General features: G+C 35.6%; 1 protein-coding gene and 1 long non-coding RNA gene across 8 annotated transcripts; both read left to right on the top strand.

The window, feature by feature from the left end:
- The first annotated feature begins 644 nt into the window (after positions 1–644).
- Positions 645–6,848, top strand: LOC100808218 (heat shock 70 kDa protein 16). Its single transcript, XM_003553045.4, has 10 exons — positions 645–815; positions 1,186–2,494; positions 2,806–3,018; positions 3,792–3,887; positions 3,978–4,115; positions 4,684–4,878; positions 5,334–5,480; positions 5,559–5,687; positions 5,775–5,905; positions 6,407–6,848. Exons 2-10 carry the CDS (start codon positions 1,325–1,327, stop codon positions 6,486–6,488), a joined length of 2,301 nt encoding a protein of 766 aa, XP_003553093.1. The 5' UTR covers positions 645–815; positions 1,186–1,324; the 3' UTR covers positions 6,489–6,848.
- An 832-nt stretch (positions 6,849–7,680) lies between these two features.
- LOC106797149 (uncharacterized) lies at positions 7,681–16,572 on the top strand. 7 transcript variants are annotated; one of them, XR_005889809.1, is made up of 6 exons: positions 7,686–8,067; positions 8,277–8,446; positions 8,606–9,776; positions 10,060–11,611; positions 11,742–13,579; positions 13,722–16,572. It is a non-coding gene; the product is annotated as an uncharacterized lncRNA (long non-coding RNA). The 7 variants fall into 7 exon arrangements; XR_005889808.1 differs by having other exon boundaries at positions 7,688–8,067; positions 8,606–11,611; positions 11,742–11,855; positions 11,933–13,579; XR_005889805.1 differs by having other exon boundaries at positions 7,691–8,067; positions 8,606–11,611; positions 11,742–12,096; positions 12,247–13,579.
- The last annotated feature ends 2,310 nt before the right edge of the window (positions 16,573–18,882 follow it).

Genomic DNA, 18,882 nt, shown 5'->3' with positions numbered 1-18,882 from the left:
ACTTGGTCAATTATTATTTTTAATTTCAAATTACTAAATGGTTAGCAATAAAAAATAACATAAAATAATATTTTAAAATGACTTAAAGATGAGATACTTGTTTCGATTTTATCACAAATCTATTAATTTCAGTATAAATACAACAACCATAGGCTGCACATTAAAGAGATGGGTGATCACTTGTCTTCTCTCATAGCACCAATTATTCTTACACTTGAAATCTTCACATTATTAAAATTTTCTTTTATATAAAATAGATTTTTTTTCTGTTTTAAACAATTTTTTTCCTTTCGGTAACAAGAATATATCAACACTTTTTTTCCTTCGGTAACAAGGATATATCAATGTAGTTGCTTTGTTGGTATGTCTATTTTTTACTTCAATGGAAAAAACTCCGGTGTGCTTTTGCAGAAAGCTGAAGTAAAAGTCAATGTACTATTTCTATTAATTAAAAATATTTTTTAAAAAAAATTCTGAATTAGAAATAGAGGCCAGAGGGTAAGTCACTCGGACCAATTGTACTATTTCCATCCCACCCTTGTTTGTTTCTTCACTCTTGAATTAGAGGGTATAATTGCAAAACCACTTTTTACAAATATGACCCGAAATAAACTCATTATTCTCATATTTGGCGTCGTTGCTCACTTCTGTAAAACCCCCTGCTTCGTGCCATTGGCATAAAGCGAAGATTTCTCTCTCTCTCTCTCTCTCTCACACACACACACACACTCACACAGACTCCCTCTTTGTACTCCATCTTCGTCACCATCCGCACTATGCAATCCCAAATGCTTCTCGATTCCACCATCCGCAAGGTATATTCTTTTCTTCGTTGCTGTTCAATTCAGATTGGCTGAATCCACTTTTTGTTAGCTTATGTGACTTTTTTGTTACATTGAAAACATGCCCCCCTTTTTCCCCCTCAAATTTTCTGGGAAATGGAGGGAAATTCAACGGAAAAATATGATTTTTAGTAATGGGTTTGGGTTAAATTGTTGGTTCTCCCTCCCCCATTTCTCAATTTCCTTTTGCCCCCATTTTTGACTTTTGTTCCTGCTTGCACCTGATGAGCAATCTAAGGAATTTTCAGCAATAGGAGATGGAATTTAGTTTGTTAGTACTTTCATTTTGATGATAAAGGTTTCTCATTTCCATGTGTCTTTTTCAATCCCTTTTGTTTTGTAGTGATTTGCGGTCAAGCCTAGGTTTCTGGGCCGGTTTTGTGGAATCTGTTGAAGTTTTGGATTTTGGGGATGTTGGTTGAGTAGGGTGGGTGAATTGGATTGGACTAGTTGGTTGAAGTTTGGTGCAAGTGAGTTGAGATATGAGTGTGGTGGGGTTTGACATTGGTAATGAGAACTGTGTCATTGCCGTAGTCAGGCAACGAGGCATTGATGTTTTGTTGAATTATGAATCTAAACGCGAAACCCCGGCTGTGGTCTGCTTTGGCGAGAAGCAGCGGATTTTGGGGTCTGCTGGTGCTGCTTCTGCTATGATGCACATCAAGTCCACAATATCTCAAATAAAGAGACTGATAGGAAGGAAGTTTGCGGATCCTGATGTGGAAAAAGAGCTGAAAATGCTCCCTGTTGAAACTTCTGAGGGTCAAGATGGAGGCATTTTGATTCATTTGAAGTACATGGGGGAGATTCATGTATTTACACCTGTTCAATTATTGTCCATGCTCTTTGCTCACTTGAAGACCATGACCGAGAAAGATTTGGAGATGCTCATTTCGGATTGTGTTATCGGGATCCCATCATACTTTACCGACTTGCAGAGACGGGCGTATCTTGATGCAGCGAAAATTGCCGGGTTGAAGCCTTTGAGATTGATCCATGATTGTACTGCAACTGCCCTTAGTTATGGAATGTATAAAAAAGATTTTGGAAGTGCAGGTCCAGTAAATGTTGCATTTATTGATATTGGTCACTGTGATACTCAGGTCTCAATTGCGTCATTTGAGTTTGGGAAAATGAAGATACTTTCACATGCGTTTGACAGGAGCTTAGGGGGGAGGGACTTTGATGAGGTTATATTTAGTCATTTTGCAGCAAAATTCAAGGAAGAGTACCACATTGACGTGTATTCTAATACCAAGGCATGCTTTAGGCTACGTGCAGCATGTGAGAAATTGAAGAAAGTTTTGAGTGCAAATCTTGAGGCGCCTCTAAATATCGAGTGTTTGATGGATGAGAAAGATGTCAAGGGATTTATCACAAGGGAAGAATTTGAGAAGCTGGCATCAGGATTACTGGAGAGAGTTTCTATTCCTTGCCGCAGAGCATTAATTGATGCAAACTTGACAGAAGAGAAGATTTCTTCTGTAGAGCTAGTTGGTTCGGGTTCTAGGATTCCAGCAATAAGTACATTACTAACTTCTCTGTTCAAGAGAGAACCCAGCCGACAGCTGAATGCAAGTGAGTGTGTAGCCCGTGGTTGTGCTCTACAGTGTGCAATGCTCAGTCCTATTTACCGTGTGAGAGAATACGAGGTTTGTGTATTTATTTTTCCAAATCTATTCTCATCTTATCTTTATGCTATAAATATATATTGCTGATTAGAATTGAGTTTGTAGATCCTTAGAAATGTAGTAAATTAGTAATTGTGAAAGGATCAAATTGTTACCTAGGTTTATTCTAACAAGTTTTGTTTTCAACCTTTGATTGTCTTTGATAGTTCCATTTTTTTTTCTCTTTTTCTGATTTAAAATGAAATTTCCATAACTCATTGGTATAGACTCATGTGCCTCTCTTTGTCATATTGTTTTCCATATAATTAATGTGATTTCTCATGTCTGTTCAGGTCAAGGATGTTATTCCCTTTTCAATTGGACTTTCATCAGATGAAGGTCCAGTTGCTGTGAGATCAAATGGTGTACTTTTCCCAAGAGGCCAACCCTTTCCAAGTGTTAAAGTCATAACCTTTCGGCGAAGTGATTTGTTTCATTTGGAAGCTTTCTATGCTAATCCAGATGAACTACCACCTGGGACATCTCCTATAATTAGTTGTGTCACGGTATGCCCACTTTAGAATATTCAGAAAACGTGAAGCAGTTAAAATTATCTTGTGCATTTTTATCTGTTATATATATTTTCTCGTCAACCACGCTACCCCATTTCTTAGTAATAGTTACATCCTCACTCTCCTGGTTTTCCTGTGTGTTTAATGCAAATCATGCACTATAGCTTTAGTGTGAGCACTCTTTTTTGGGGGGTAAATCTATGTGAACTTTTTAACATTCTTTATTTTACTTTTTGGTACTCAAATATTCATATATATATGTGCTAAAATTTAAATTCCACAGAAAATTTGTTTTTGGTAGATATTCATCATTACCACAATCAACACCTTTTCTTTTTGAGTTGTAATATTCTGATATTTAGAAGCTGTTAATGGAATATCTCCAAACGTTTTGTCTGACTCTTGTCAGTTATTGGCATCAAGTGAGAAGAATTACTTCAATGGATCCGGAGCTGTTGCAATAGACACCTCACACTATTTCTCAATGAGAGATAAACTTCATTACCAAATGGCCTGTGACTGTGACTATTACTTGTTTTGACATAAAAGGAAACCATTGTTGTAAAACTAAGTAGGCATAACAATATGAAAGTCAGAATCTGTTTTCTGTGGATATGCACACACTTGTCTAAATCATTATGTTAGGAGAAAGAAGAAGAGAATGTGGTAGATCTAACATCATTCTTTGTGCTGGTAATTCAGCAGGCATTATCTGCATGCCCTCACCTTGAAATTTGCTTATGCATTTGATCACTACTTCATTTCAGATTGGTCCTTTCCATGGATCCCACGGTAGTAAGATCAGAGTTAAAGTTAGAGTTCCACTTGATCTGCATGGCATTGTCAGTATTGAATCAGCTACAGTAAGTAAGAAGCCTCATTTTATCTTTCCATACTGTGCTATTAGTTTTTCTAAGAGAGGTCTTTGGACATAAGCCTTTCTATGGTTTCAGTTGATCAAGGATGATTCGGTTATGGCTGGTGATTATCATTCAAATTCTGATGCAATGGATATTGATCCTATTTCTGAGACAGTTACCAATGGGTTTGAAGATAATACCAATAAGAACTTGGAATCTCCATGTAGTTCTGTAATTTCCCTTTCTCTTTATCTCGCTTTCATTTTTCCTTTCTGGGAAATTTTCAGATTTCAGGCAATTTTATCCTTTGAGCATGGAAAATCATATAGCTAAAATGATAATAGCAATTGCCATAATTTCTGATGAATTCTGTGACGTTTGTCATGGTTGATTTTCATAAAGTCCATTTGTTGTTTGGAGTAAATTTATTAGGTTTAGTTACCCTTTTGGTCCCTATAGTTGCAATTTTTTTAACCCTTTGGTCCTTGCTGTCTATAATTGCCTAAAGTCGTTACATCTAAATCTTTTAAAACTGCTACAAAACTAAAACTTTCACTACCAAAAAATTTAGACAGTTCCAGTTTTGTAGTAGTTTTCAAGGATCTGGTGTAAAGGGTTACAAAATTGCAACTATGACCAAAAGGGTAATTAAACCATTTTATTATTACTATCATCCCTTTTTTTCAAAGGCTGACTGATTCTGGTGATATAATATTATTGTGGTGATAATTATGATTGCAAATATGATTCATTTTGGTATTTGGAGTTATTAAAATATTTCTATCATACCTTTTTACAGGCTGATGGTACAAGAAAAGATAACAGAAGGCTTAATGTGCCAGTGAATGAGAATGTCTATGGTGGAATGACAAAGGCAGAGATCTCAGAAGCTCGTGAAAAAGAACTCCAGTTGGCCCATCAGGACAGAATTGTAGAGCAAACCAAAGAAAAGAAGAACAGCTTGGAGTCTTATGTCTATGATATGAGGAGTAAGGTACAGATTCAATGTCTCAAAAATTTGTAGACATGACTGGCTTCTTTGATGAAGGGATGTTTGGTTTTTATGTGGTCACACAGTAAGCATAAGCTATAAATTGTTTTGTCCATTGGCTGATCCTTTTTTTTTTCAAAATGGAAAACAGACATGTTCCTTTTTAAAGGATCAGATTTACCTTTGTTAAGTTAATTAAAAGTCTTGAGTGGGTCATATGAGAAACTTTATAGTGTAGTTATTGAAAATGGATTATGGCTTTCTGTGGTGATTCATTTGTAAATGTAAGTTCGCAATTGGTTTTTTTGTAAACTTATCTGTGCAGGGTTGGAAATTTGAAATCTTTAAATTTGTATCCCTTTCAATGCTACTGACTTTATACTGACATTGGAAGATTATGTTTTTGGTTCTATTTTGCTTTGTGAGCTGAAATTTAACTTATTTGCATATTTGAATAGCTCTTCCACACATACCGAAGCTTTGCAAGTGAACAAGAGAAGGATGACATATCTAGGACCCTTCAAGAGACTGAGGAATGGCTTTATGAGGATGGTGTTGATGAAACTGAACATGCTTATTCTTCAAAACTGGAAGATCTGAAAAAGGTTATTTTTTCTATTCTTTTCCTTTTATTACTGAATCCCTTGCCGTACTTCTTGTTTACAATCTATGTATTCTTGTAGCTGGTAGATCCAATTGAGAATCGGTACAAAGATGATAAAGAAAGAGTGCAAGCTACAAGAGATTTATCGAAGTGCATTTTAAAGCATCGTGCTTCTGCAGATTCCCTTCCAACCCAGGATAAAGAACTGGTACAATAAGATTTAGGCTAGTATATGCTTTTGTGATTATGATGCTGCCCTTAAGATCAGCTTTCATGTGATGATTTTATTGTTTAGATCATCAATGAGTGCAATAAAGTGGAGCAGTGGTTGGAAGAGAAGATCCAGCAACAAGAATCATTTCCTAGAAATACTGATCCAATATTATGGTCAAGTGATATCAAGAGCAAGACAGAGGAGTTAAACTTGTATGACTTTCTGTTTTCCTTTTCAGAAGTGTAAATTTATTGTTTTTATTGAATCCATGGGACACAAATAAAACTTGAGTCTAGAGAACAACTATTCATAAAATCATAGTGTTAGGCAATCAAATCTATTGATTCATGTGTAATAAAGTTTCACATATGATATCAATAGATTCATAGGGAATAATATTTCTTATGATAATAATTTTGAATTATGACAAAACTCAGATACAATTTTTTAGGTACTCTTGATGTACTTCAATCAGAATTAGTTTCATGTTAGCATTTAATGCAAATATTTATTACGCAGATTACCAAGGTGAAACTCTAATTTTGATTGGAAAATAGCACCAAAAACACCAAAGGACTGCATCTATGTTTTGTCCATTGAATTATGCACTTGCTTGTGCAAAACATTGTTCATACGGTCTTGTAAACATGTTTGTCTTTTTCCCTTTGATTTTATCTCAACATTAACAAATGTCCTATTTTGATGGTTTTCAGAAAATGCCAACAGATATTGGGATCTAAGGCTTCTCCATCTCCAGAAGACAAAGACAAGCCGGATACATTCAATGATCCCTGAATACATTGATGTGATTATGCCACATGGAACTGAAGACCCAAGTTTTCATCACTGATTCCATCTGACAAATATAGAAAAAAGTTTCCTTGCATTTTTGCTTTGCAGCGTTTTGTATTTTAATAATCTATCTAATCTTTTCTGGTATGATATAGTTTCTTCAAATGAATTGAATAGATTCTGCTTTAGGGAAGAAAAAAATGTGTGAAGTATTAGTGGCACTTGTTTCTGCTTTGTGTTCAAAGAAATTCTTACAAAATTGATTGGTCAATCTCGAATAATGTTGGAATCTGTTGTGAAGCTTTTAGCATATAAGAACGTGTTACGCGGCTTTATGATAATGGATGAATTAAATTATTATTATTGTTAGGCTGGCCACAATTTACTTTGCACAAGTCTACTTTTTTTAATTCTGTTTTTTAAGTCTATCAATTTTTCTTTATATGGTGTTCTTCTATCCAGATTATCATGTTCTATAGTGGCGTGTAACATTATGAGACATTTGTTTTTCGGATTTTTTTAATAACTTTGGAAACTTTTTTTTTTTCTGAGAATATAACACGGAAATGTTATTTTTGAGTATTTAAAATAGTATGTGATACATACGACAATAATTATTTTATTATCTCTTAACAAACATGAGAATAAGTTTTTCTAATCTCATTTTCGAAAATAAATTAATAATATGGGAAAAAAATCCTCCTAGAGTTATTTATTTATTATATCATTATTGCAAATTGCTTCCAAATTCTTGTACAAAAACAAATGAATGATTTTCATATTTTATTAACAGGATTGGACAAGTTCCCAACTTTACAATTAAGAGATGTCAAATGCTGATTAATGCATAACATGAATAATTTAAAGAAATCAAAATTGAAATTTTTTTGATAAAAAATATTATTAATAAATCTTAGAATAGTATTATCACAAAAAAAATATATGTAACAAATGTTTACAAGAAAATATATGCTGATTATTATTTTTATTTAAAGATTACAATACTATGTCTATAAATATGAATTTTTGAGATGAAAAGAATCATCTAATTAAAGAGAATGCCTTCCTCCTCCTGAGTGAGAGATTGAGTCATTTGGAGAGGGGAAGGTTTGTAATTCTGCAAAAATTTAATATATTTTTTATTTTCATAAAATTAAAATATGTAATTTTTAATAATTTTTTCTTTTATCATGATATATAATCGAAACTGTAAGGTACTAAAATAACGTAGAATGGCCACGTTAGCCATTGCCGTTCTCACTCTCACTGCTCGCGTTTCTTCTTCTTCGTCACCTTATTATTATTCCAACTTTTTCTTCACTCGCTCCTTCAACATTTTCACCACAAAGTTCGTCCCTTTCGAAAAACCTCACCAACGACGTCGTTTCTTCTGCAAAAGGGCAATGGCTTCTTCAGCAGCTGCTATCCCTTCTCTTTCTTAGAGAATCACCGCACCCTATGGCTCCTGGAAGTCCCCCATCACCGCCGGCGTCGTCTCCGGCGCCTCCAAGAGACTTGGCGGCACCGCCTTCGACGGATGCGGTCGCCTCATTTGGCTGGAATCACGTCCAGCAGAATCGGGGTAAGGAAAGGAAGTTTGAGTGCGTGTTTTGGATTCACGTTGGATGATCTAAAATCACGTTGGAATAGTGGCCAACCTTATCTATCTTCTATCTCTATTATACAAAGAAGGCCCCTTCTCTCTTCCTTGGTATCAGCTATCGCAATGTCCTTTTTTTTATTTTTCCTTTTTTTGTTTTGTTAATAACTAAGAATTAATAAATCCCACAGAGAAGGAAAGGAACACTGAGCTCACAGCTTTAGCCATGAAGTTCAAACGAATGGAGGCAAACAAACTGGTAAGATACATACCTGGGGCGGGGTCGAGTGGAGAAACCGGAGAAGAAAAGAGGGGAAGTTGAGGAAGAGAAAGAGGGAGTAGATGGAGACGCAAAAGAAATGTGAGTGTTCTCTCTTCCTTCCTACTGTTCCTTCTTCTGCCTTCCTTCTCTTCCTTCTCCTCTATGGAAGAGATGTTCACCGTTGAAGAATAAATGTTCCATTTTTATTTATTTTTCCTTTTTTTTTTGTCTAATTTTTTGTGGTGATTTTTGGGACAGGCTAATGGCGGTGCTGAGGCGGATGGCGCTTTGCCCATGCAAGACCTTTCTTTGTTTGATTTTTTCCGGCTTTGGTTTTTATATTGCTTTGGACGGAAAAAAGGTGTCACCTTTGTCTGATTTCGATGTTGTGGACTTTTGTTGTTGTGCTACGTACAGATGTAGTTATGTTCGATTTTGAAGCTGTGACCTTTATGTTTGTGACGATCACACAGCCTGTTTGTCTTGCCTTCTCTGTGGGTTTGACCTTTGTGTTTGTTTTTATGGCTAAAGCTTTTAACTTTGTGTTTCGCTGGGTCCCAAAAACTGTGAGCCTTCCATTCTTTGCTCAATTTATTTTTTACTTAGTTTTTTTTGCTTTTGACGGAAAAAAGGCGTGACCTTTGTCTGTTTCCGATGTTGTGGACTTCTGCTGTTGTGCTGGATACTAAAGATGTCGACTTTCTGTTATCCTGGATTAGAAAAAAATGTGTTGTTGTTGTTTGTGTATTTTTTATCTTCTACAGTTTATTTTGGGTCGTTTTCACTTTGTTAGGTTCATTGAGGGTATGGGTTTGATGCCTGATCTATATGTTTATGTATTTTAATTTTTGTTTTTTTTTGTTCGAGCTAATGTTTATTTGTTTGCCTGATTCTTGGATCGATGGTTACTATTATTTCTTGATTTTGGGATCGATGTTTGCTATTATTTCCTTTGCAAGTCCATGTTCTGATGTTTGCTCTTCAATATCATGGACCTAGAGGTGTTTGAAGGCACGGGGTAGTGTACATTTCTTTGGCTTTCCTATTTTTAGCTTTTTACCTGGAAAAACATTTGGTTGTGTTTCAAGGCACATGATGATACACATTTGTATCAGATACATCATTTGTTTTTTTCCTGTGTTTCTTTTGGGTTACAATTTCCCAGGTTTGGTTTGGACAGGGTGGATGTCCATGACTTTAAACTCATAGAACTAAGTTGCCTTTCACACACTATAAGGTACTTACTGGAGTCAGCCTGATTCATCTGGGTATCTATAAGTGAATGAGGTTATGACAAGTTGCCATCAGTATGTGTTTTTGCATCTTTATTGCTGTCGATGACATACATATTTGACTCAGTATTGACCATTATATATTTCCTTTGTTCTCTTTAGATACTGTGAGCAATTTGCAGAACTTTCGGTATGGGGTAAGGATGTGTGGTTCTTGGAGTCATTTTTATTGTACCCATTTCATGAAAGCCTGCAGCTAATTCTATGTTTTAACACTTTAATATTTATTCAAATTCAATTGGGTTTAAGATCACACTAAAACTTATCAATATTGCTTTTCTATGTAGCCATTACTGTTTGTTATCTACTGAGCACATCCACTCCTGAAAAAACGTTTGGTTGTGTTTCAAGACATAGCCAGATACACATTTGTAACAGATACATCATTTGGTTTTTTTCTTGGTTTCTTTTGGGTTACAGCCTCCGAGCTTTGGTTTCGACATGGTGGATGTCCATGTATTTAAACTCACACAACTAGCACTATGAGGTACTTACTGGAGCCAGCAGGATTCATCTGGGTATCTCTAAGTGAATGGGGTAATGACAAGTTGCAATTAGTATGCGTTTTTATATGTGAGCCTGCATCTTTATTGGTGTCAATGACATATTTATTTGACTCAGTATTGTCCATTATATATTTCCTTTCTTCTGTTTGAAAATTGTGAGTAATTTGCAGAATTGCAGGTATGGGGTAAGGATGTATAGGTGACACTAAAAGCCTTTGAATTATGTAAATTAAATATATAGCCCTGAAAGTAGATACCATCAAAATGTCTTCTTGGAGTCATTTTTATTGTACCGATGGGATCAAAACCTGCAACTAATCCTATGTTTAAACACTATAATATTTATTGAAATCCAATTAGATTTTAGTATTCACTAAAACTGATAAATATTGATTTTCTATGTGGCCGGAACTGTTTGTTATCTACTGAGCACATTCACTGGCTTTAGTTGTGCAGACAAAAAAACTATCGCGATGGTTTTGTCACCGTTGCATGAACACTCACATTGACTTAATCACATTTTTGTTTGGCTTAATGGCTAACCGCTGTGTTTGTGGCTTTTCTTATGCCTCAGGATTCTAATGGGGCAATAGATCAAGAAGACCACCTGTGATACTGTGTGATCCATCTTTTTGTCCTTTGGGTTTGCCTTTTGACGTTCCATTTTCTCTCCAAAACAACTCCCAAACTGCCATTTTTCACTACTTACTGATGGTTGGATTACGCTGTTGTCAATATTTTAGCCGGCCATAATTTTAGACGTGGCTCACTTTTGCAACTAACCAATCATGAGGTGGCTCACTTCATAGATAAACATATAACATGTTTTTTAGACGCGCATAATCCTCTATGAATATTTTTCCTACTTGGCTCTGGGGTAACTTATTGTAATTATATTTTTTAGGGTTATTTGAATAAGCTTTTGAGGCTTACCTGACCTCTTTGTCCTTACAACGAATCCAACATTTCTCCTTTTTGAAAATTTGATTTTCCTTTATTTGGCAACATTCAGTTTAAGTTTTTTTGTTCTTCTGATTAAACTTTCAATATGTTATATACAACTGATTATTTGTATATATGTGTTGTATACATTCGTTATTCAGCCACATTTATGAATGACAGGCCTATATACTGAAGAGTATTTTGTTTATCACAGTGTTTTTTCCCTGTTTTGATCTATCTGCTATATACAGACAAGGCCCCTACCAATGCGGGAAATACCAAAGTGTCCCTGAGTTCCTGAGTTTTTTTTCCTTTCTTATAGCACTTACTGGATTTTGGAAGCGAAACGATCTTGCAAGTTGATGGTCTGGGTGCTGTTCAGCCCATTTATTTTGTTGCAGGTCTTACTAATTTGACTACCTATCAGGGATATTCCAGGGATATAGGTTTTCACAATTTTCCTTCTTTTGTTGTTATGTTACTCTCAAAACTACAATGTGGAACATTTGTGTTCCCACTACAAGGTACTTGCTTTCTACCTCCTTATTGTTTCTTTTTCCTGTGAACCTCCCATATATTATACTTAAAACAGAAATTTTGTAACATGTGTCTATTCTGTGAATGTGGTCATTATTTGAATTCACGGGAAAACAGGTGTTCCATGCATCATATGTTTGAAACAGGGGAACTGCATATCTATCACAGACAACACAATTCTCACATTTGAGGGTGGATTGCAGAAGCAATTGATTTCGGCTTTCACAATAGGTTACATCCTCTGTTTGGATTGTTGTGTTTTTGTTTAGGGTTTATTTTTAAGTAGTGTTTGACCCAACTTTTTCCAGATTCGTGTTACTTTAAAAGGAGAACCTTAGCCAAACACTCATGGAGAAAAGTGCTTGAAAAATAAATCAACTTTATTTTTTGACAACAAAAGGAGGAAACATAACTTTTATTTAAAGGGATGGAATGAGATATAAGTCTATGGAATTGTCTAGATATATGTGATGTGAGTGCTCAATGTATCTGTCATTTGTTTCCCTGTCATGAAACCATGCTATTCTTTTGGTTCATTGTTTTCCTGATTATTAGTTGCAGGTCAAATGTTATACAGAAACTAATTTATTATTTTTGGTTTTCCTATTTTTCACGCTTGCAGGGTTTCGACTAGACATTTCCTATACGGGTAATTGATGAATCCACCAGCTTATTAAAAATATATATTATATATACATTCTTGATTTTTATGTGTCATTTCTTTATTTTGGATTGGATTCTAGGGAGCTTTTCTTTAGGAGATTTGCTGTACATTGACATTGATTTATTGACATTCATTTAAAGACCACACATCCTATTCCTGACTACATTTACAGTTTAGTCCAGCCGTCATAGTTTATGGTTATCATTATTTTAGATATGAGAATCTGCTTAATAAATGTACTGCATAATTGCTGGCGTTATATTTCCCTGTGGTGCCATACAACCTGTCTAATCATGGTGGATGGCCTACTAACTGTGATGATTATTATGCATTCATATTCACTAATTTACGTAATTGATGTAAACAATATGAGGGAGCGTAAAAAAAATCATTAAAAGCACTATTAATATCTATTGGTTGTGAGTGTTCGGAACTGAGGTCTGCAGCAACCTTTGAGGAGTCTCGAATTAATCTGCGGTTTTAAAGAAGTAACTGCTCCACCAGTTACAAACGCAAAACATACATCCATTTATTATATATATATTGTGATTGGTGACAAAATGGTTTTCAACTCCTTTGTGTAACTCATTTTACGTTCACACACAAACATGAGGCCTTCCAAATTCCACTGAACTGCTGTAAGTTTCTTTCACACATTTCTCCTTCTGATGTTTGTTCTTTTCAGTTTTCATTTAGTTTATCATTATTGTTTCCTATTTTCTTCTTTCACACCCTTTTTGTCCCCTCCTGCCTTTGCTATTTTCCTCTTTTGGTTTCGTTGCTCACTATTTTTATTTCTTGCCTGTAGCGTTCATCAAATTGGTTGGCCACCACCCGTTTTACAACACCATTACGTGTTGACAGGGTTGGGATTCACAGCCACAAACATCCTTTAGTTAACGACATTCTAAATTTTTAAAAAAACATACTTGTGTTGACATGTTTTTGGTGCAGAACGTTGTGGAGGTCCCATTGTCTTTTCATAGGCAATGGATGTACCGTTACCCAAACTATGTTTTATTCAATTGTGATGGCACCAAGCATTTTATTAGGGTGAGGAGATATGGTAGAAAATGTTTTTTTGTTTATGGCCTTAAGGATTTCAGAAGAGCCTACAATGTAAATAAGAGTGTCATGGTTCGTTTTATTGCTTTTGACATAAATACAACTTTGTCTGTTGATGTCATGGGACCTATACACAGGCAAGTGCGTGTAAGGTCTGTTGTGTCAACCAGGAGACATTTTTACAACTGATGTCACAGACGACATGATTCAACACAGGCTCCCTTTGGTGGGTTTTACTACGCCTTCTATCATCGGAAAATGTCCGGTCTATTAAACTTGTGTGCTTTATTATTGTTTTTTAATATTGCAATGTCTGCTCATTCCTTCCTTTACTAATTGTGTAACCATTGTTTTCGGTGTTGGTACAGTTTCTTTCAACAGCGGCTTCCAGATTTGTTTATGGTTCCAAAAAATATATTACGCTTCAGTGGGGGCTGGAAAAATGCACCTAATGGCAGGTCACCATCAACGATGGGGTGCCATCAATTGCTGACCCATGGTTTCGGTACCTTGGTGAAAAAAAATTGATGGCTAGAGATGAAGTTGCCTTCTACTTCCAGTTTGATGACCATGCATGGGAGCTTTTGATCAGGAAAGAAATTGAATGGGAGGAGCAGGACATCCAGCTTGAAGACTGACTTCTTTTTTATGAACAAAATTTTATTGTATTTTTTTTTTTAAAAACTTAAATACCTTAGGATATTGAACAATCTTTTGTATTTTGTTCCTGTCGTGGATCATCATCCTCAAATTTAACCACTTTATATATTATCTGTTATATTACTTCAAATGTTAATTCCTTATACTTTTATACAAATTCTGCAAAAAGTAGGGACTCGACATACAAATTCTCTTTGCCATAAACTGTTTTCCTTTTCAGAGTGGACCAACAAAGTCACTGTTGCTTTAACCAATTGTGATGGAGCCAAATGCCTTCCTTCTGTTGTCAAGTGGAGATTTTCATATCTACTTTGCTCTACAAGGTCTTCCTAAGGTCACCATTGGCTTCCTCCTTCAATGAAGACGGTTTGTGTTTTTGGCCCATCCCTTTTCTTCCTTTCTTTTCTTTTTTTGTTCTTTCCTCTTGCCTTCTACATTTTATGATTTGCACCAAATTTCCGCCATATTTATCCCTCTCTCATCATTATTTTTATACCAGTAGTGCCTGCCACCGTATGTGCATGGAATCATGATAGCAAATGCTTTTTTAGTGGTATAGGAGATGGTTTGATATACGTATCTATCTTTTCAACCTTAATTATTATGTAATAAACTTAATATCTGTTTACTGAAATTAAACTTGGATTGAAGCAACATTAACTACCTCCTTATATATTCTGATACATTTTATTTTGAATTCAGCAGTTTGGTAAGCAATTATTTTTAACCAATTTGCTAAACTACACTCCTCTTTTGGTGTTGCATCAGTTAACTTACCTTTTATTTGTTTTTCACTTCATCAGAATGAAGATCGCCTACTAATTCAGATTGGATTGCTTTTTACCTATTTAGTCAATCTGAAAAAAAAGGACAACTGTTATGTATTTCAAATTTAGAATTTTTTTATAATAAACATCTGAGTCTTTTGTTCACTAACTATATCCTGCGTTGTAATTGCAATTACCAATATCTACATAATATTTATACCTTTTATTAACTTTTGTAGGATATTGTCACATGTCACAAAATTTCAGTTTTAAGTACAATATATGAGAGGTTCACAGGAAAAAGAAACAATAAGGTGGTAGAAAGCAAGTACCTTGTAGTGGGAACACAAATGTTCCACATTGTAGTTTTGGGAGTAACATAACAGAAGAAGGAAAATTGTGTAAACCTATATCCCTGATAGGTAGTCAAATTAGTAAGACCTGCAACAAAATAAATGGGCTGAACAACACCCAGACCATCAACTTGCAAGTTCGTTTCACTTCCAAAATCCAGAAAGTGTTATAAGAAAGGAAAAAAAACTCAGGGGCACGTTGGTGTTTTCCGCATTGGTAAGGGCCTTGTCTGTATATAATAGATAGATCAAAATTGGGAAAAAAACACAATGTGATAAACAAAATACTCTTCAGTATATGGGCCTGCCATTCATAAATGTGGCTGAATAACGAATGTATACAACACATATATAGTATATACAAATAATCAGTTGTGTATAACATATTGAAAGTTTAATCAAAAGAACAAAAAAGCTTAAACTGAATGTTGCCAAATAGAGGAAAATCAAAATTTCAAAAAGGAGAAATGTTGGATTCGTTGTAAGGACAAAGAGGCCAGTTAAGCCTCAAAAGCTAATTCAAATAACCCTAAAAAATATAATTACAATAAGTTACCCCAGAGCCAAGTGGGAAAAATATTCATAGAGGATTATGCGCGTCTAAAAAACATGTTATATGTTTATCTATGAAGTGAGCCACCTCATGATTGGTTAGCTACAAAAGTGAGCCACGTCTAAAATTATGGCCGGCTAAAATATTGACAACAGCATAATCCAACCATCAGTAAGCAGTGAAAAATGGCAGTTTGGGAGTTGTTTTGGAGAGAAAGTGGAACGTTAGAAGGCAAACCCAAAGGACAAAAAGATGGATCACACAATACCACAGGTGGTCCTCTTGATCTATTGCCCTATTTGAATCCTGAGGCATAAGAAAAGCCATGAACACAACGGTTAACCATTAAGCCAAACAAAAATGTGATTAAGTCAATGTGAGTGTTCATGCAATGGTGACAAAACCATCGCGATAGTTTTTTCTTCTGCACAACTAAAGCCAGTGAATGTGCTCAGTAGATAACAAACAGTTTCGACCAGTAAGTACCTTATAGTGCGTGAAAGACAACTTAGTCCTGTGAGTTTAAAGCCATGGACATCCACCCTGTCCAAACCAAACCTGGGAAATTGTAACCCCAAGGAAACACAGGAAAAAAATAAATGATGTATCTGATACAAATGTGTATCATCATGTGCCTTGAAACACAACCAAATGTTTTTCCAGGTAAAAAGCTAAAAATAGGAAAACCAAAGAAATGTACACTACCCCGTGCCTTCAAACACCTCTAGGTCCATGATATTGCAGCCACCTTAAAAGAGCAAACGTCAGAACATGGACTTGCAGAAAGCTCTGGTTTCTTTTTTTTGAGCCAAGGAAATAATAGCAAACATCGATCCCAAAATCAGGAAATATTAGTAACCATTGATCCAAGAATTAGGCAAACAAATAAACATTAGCTCCAACAAAAAAAAAATTAAAATACAGAAACATATAGATCAAGCATCAAATCCATACCCTTAATGAACCTAATAAAGTGAAAACGACCCAAAATAAACCGTAGAAGATAAAACATACACAAACAACAACACATTTTTTTTCTGATGTAGGGTAACAGAAAGTCGACATCTTTAGTATCCAGTACAACAACAGAAGTCCACAACATCAGAAACAGACAAAAGTCACGCCTTTTTTTCCGTCGAAAGCAAAAAAAACTAAGTAAAAAATAAATTGAGCAAAGAATGGAAGGCTCACAGTTTTTGGGACCTAGTGAAACACAAAGTTGAAAGCTTTAACCATAAAAACGAACACAAAGGTCAAACCCACAGAGAAGGCAAGACAAACAGGCTGTGTGATCGTCACAAACATAAAGGTCGCAACTTCAAAATCGGACATAGCTACATTTGTATGCATCACAACAATAGAAGTCCACAACATCGGAATCAGACAAAGGTGACTCTTTTTTTTTTCGTCCAAAGCGATATAAAAACCAAAACGGGGAAAAAATCGAACAAAGAAGGGTCTTGCATGGGCAAAGCGCCGTCAGCCTCAGCACCGCCGTTAGCCTGTCCCAAAAATCACCACAAAAAATTAGACAAAAAAAGGGAAAAAATAGATAAAAATGGAACCTTTATTCTTCAATACCGTTGGTGAACATCTCTTCCGTAGAGGAGACCGCAACTTTAGATGTAAAAAAAAAACGCAGAAGAAGGAACAGAAGGAAGGAAGAGAGAACGGGGAGATAGGAACCGGGGAGAGAGGAATGAGAGAGAACGATAAAATGGAAAATGAACACTCACATTTCTTTTGCATCTCTCTTCCTCAACTTCTCCTCTTTTCTTCTCTGGTTTCTCCACTCGACCCCACTACAGGTATGTATCTTACCATTTTGTTTGCCTCCATTTGTTTGAACTTCATGGCTAAAGCAGTGAGCTCGGTGTTCCTTTCCTTCTCTTTGGGATTTAGTAATTATTAGTTATTAATAAAATAAAAAAAGGAAAAATAAAAAAAGGACATTGCGACAGCTGGCACCAAGGAAGAGAGAAGGAGCCTTCTTTGTATAATAGACATAGTAGAACATAAATTAATTTCACTTTAAAATTAATTTTAACCAAAATCAGTTTAACAAACTTAATTTCATGAAAAGTTAATTTTACGTATGGTCACCCAAACTCACACAAAGTGTCCCTTGGGGTCATTTGTTTGGACAAAACTTAGGTACAGTTCCTTAAGTGCTTTTTAAGTGGTTGGTGTTGCTCTCGGATTAAAATTAGAATTTCACCTTGGTAACTTATGTTAAAATTTATTCCAGACCTTTATTATGTTGATTACCAACATAAAACTCTAAATCGAATTGGAAAGCAGCATCAAGAGTACCTAAGGAACTGATCAAAGACGAGTACCTAAGGAACTGATCAAAGACGAGTACCTAAGGAACTTGTTGAAAAAAAAAAGTACTTTTGGAGGGTTTGGAAGTGGGGAAAAAGAGAAGGTTTTAAACTTTTGGAGTTTGTAAATTGACCCTTTTGTTTTTTCAGACGGGGTGCTCTTGTTGTTGAGCCGGAACATCCGGGAGGTGAAGCTGTGGACATTACTCTTAAGGAGTTTGGAGTGAGAACAGTGGCTCAGGATTATAGAGGTGGTGCTTTCACTGTTTCAGGCGATGTTGTTTTCCTTGCAAATTACAAAGATCAGAGGTTGTACAAGCAATCCATCAGTTTCTCTGGGTGAGCATTACAAGCATCAATTTTCATTATCCAATGCCATATTTTCCAAAACAATGTTATTGTGTGTTATTAACAGGTGGAATGGAAAGGATCAAAGTAATGAAGTTAATGTTTTAAGATGAAATGGCAGATAGTTTTGTTTTTAACTAGTGAGAAGTGATTGAAATGATAAGGAGATTAGTCAATAATTAGTTTGTTCCATTTCATAATGGCCAAGTTGGAATGCCTTTTTTTCAGTAGTAAGAAAGAGATGAGAGAGAGAGAGAGAGCGAGAGTGAGAAAGAGAAACACTGGGTGGGAGAAAGAGTGGGCTAGGCTTAGCTACCCAGCGAGAGAGAGTCAGAGAGTGACCTTCAGGGAGGATCCCCGTTGGGCTTACCCAGGGAACACGGATGGGAACAAAAAATCTGCCTTTTCAAACTAGCGGGACCGCCGGGATGTTGCAACCTTTTACTTTACTCGTTTTTCTGATGACATCTCAGAAAAGGAGTTATGGCATTGCTTCAAGAAGTGGGGGGATGTGAGGGAAATTT

Source organism: Glycine max, chromosome 18, assembly GCF_000004515.6.
Source record: "Glycine max cultivar Williams 82 chromosome 18, Glycine_max_v4.0, whole genome shotgun sequence".
NCBI lineage: Eukaryota > Viridiplantae > Streptophyta > Magnoliopsida > Fabales > Fabaceae > Glycine > Glycine max.
The sequence above is the reverse complement of the archived record's forward strand: the minus strand, read 5'-3'. Positions and strand labels throughout refer to the sequence as shown.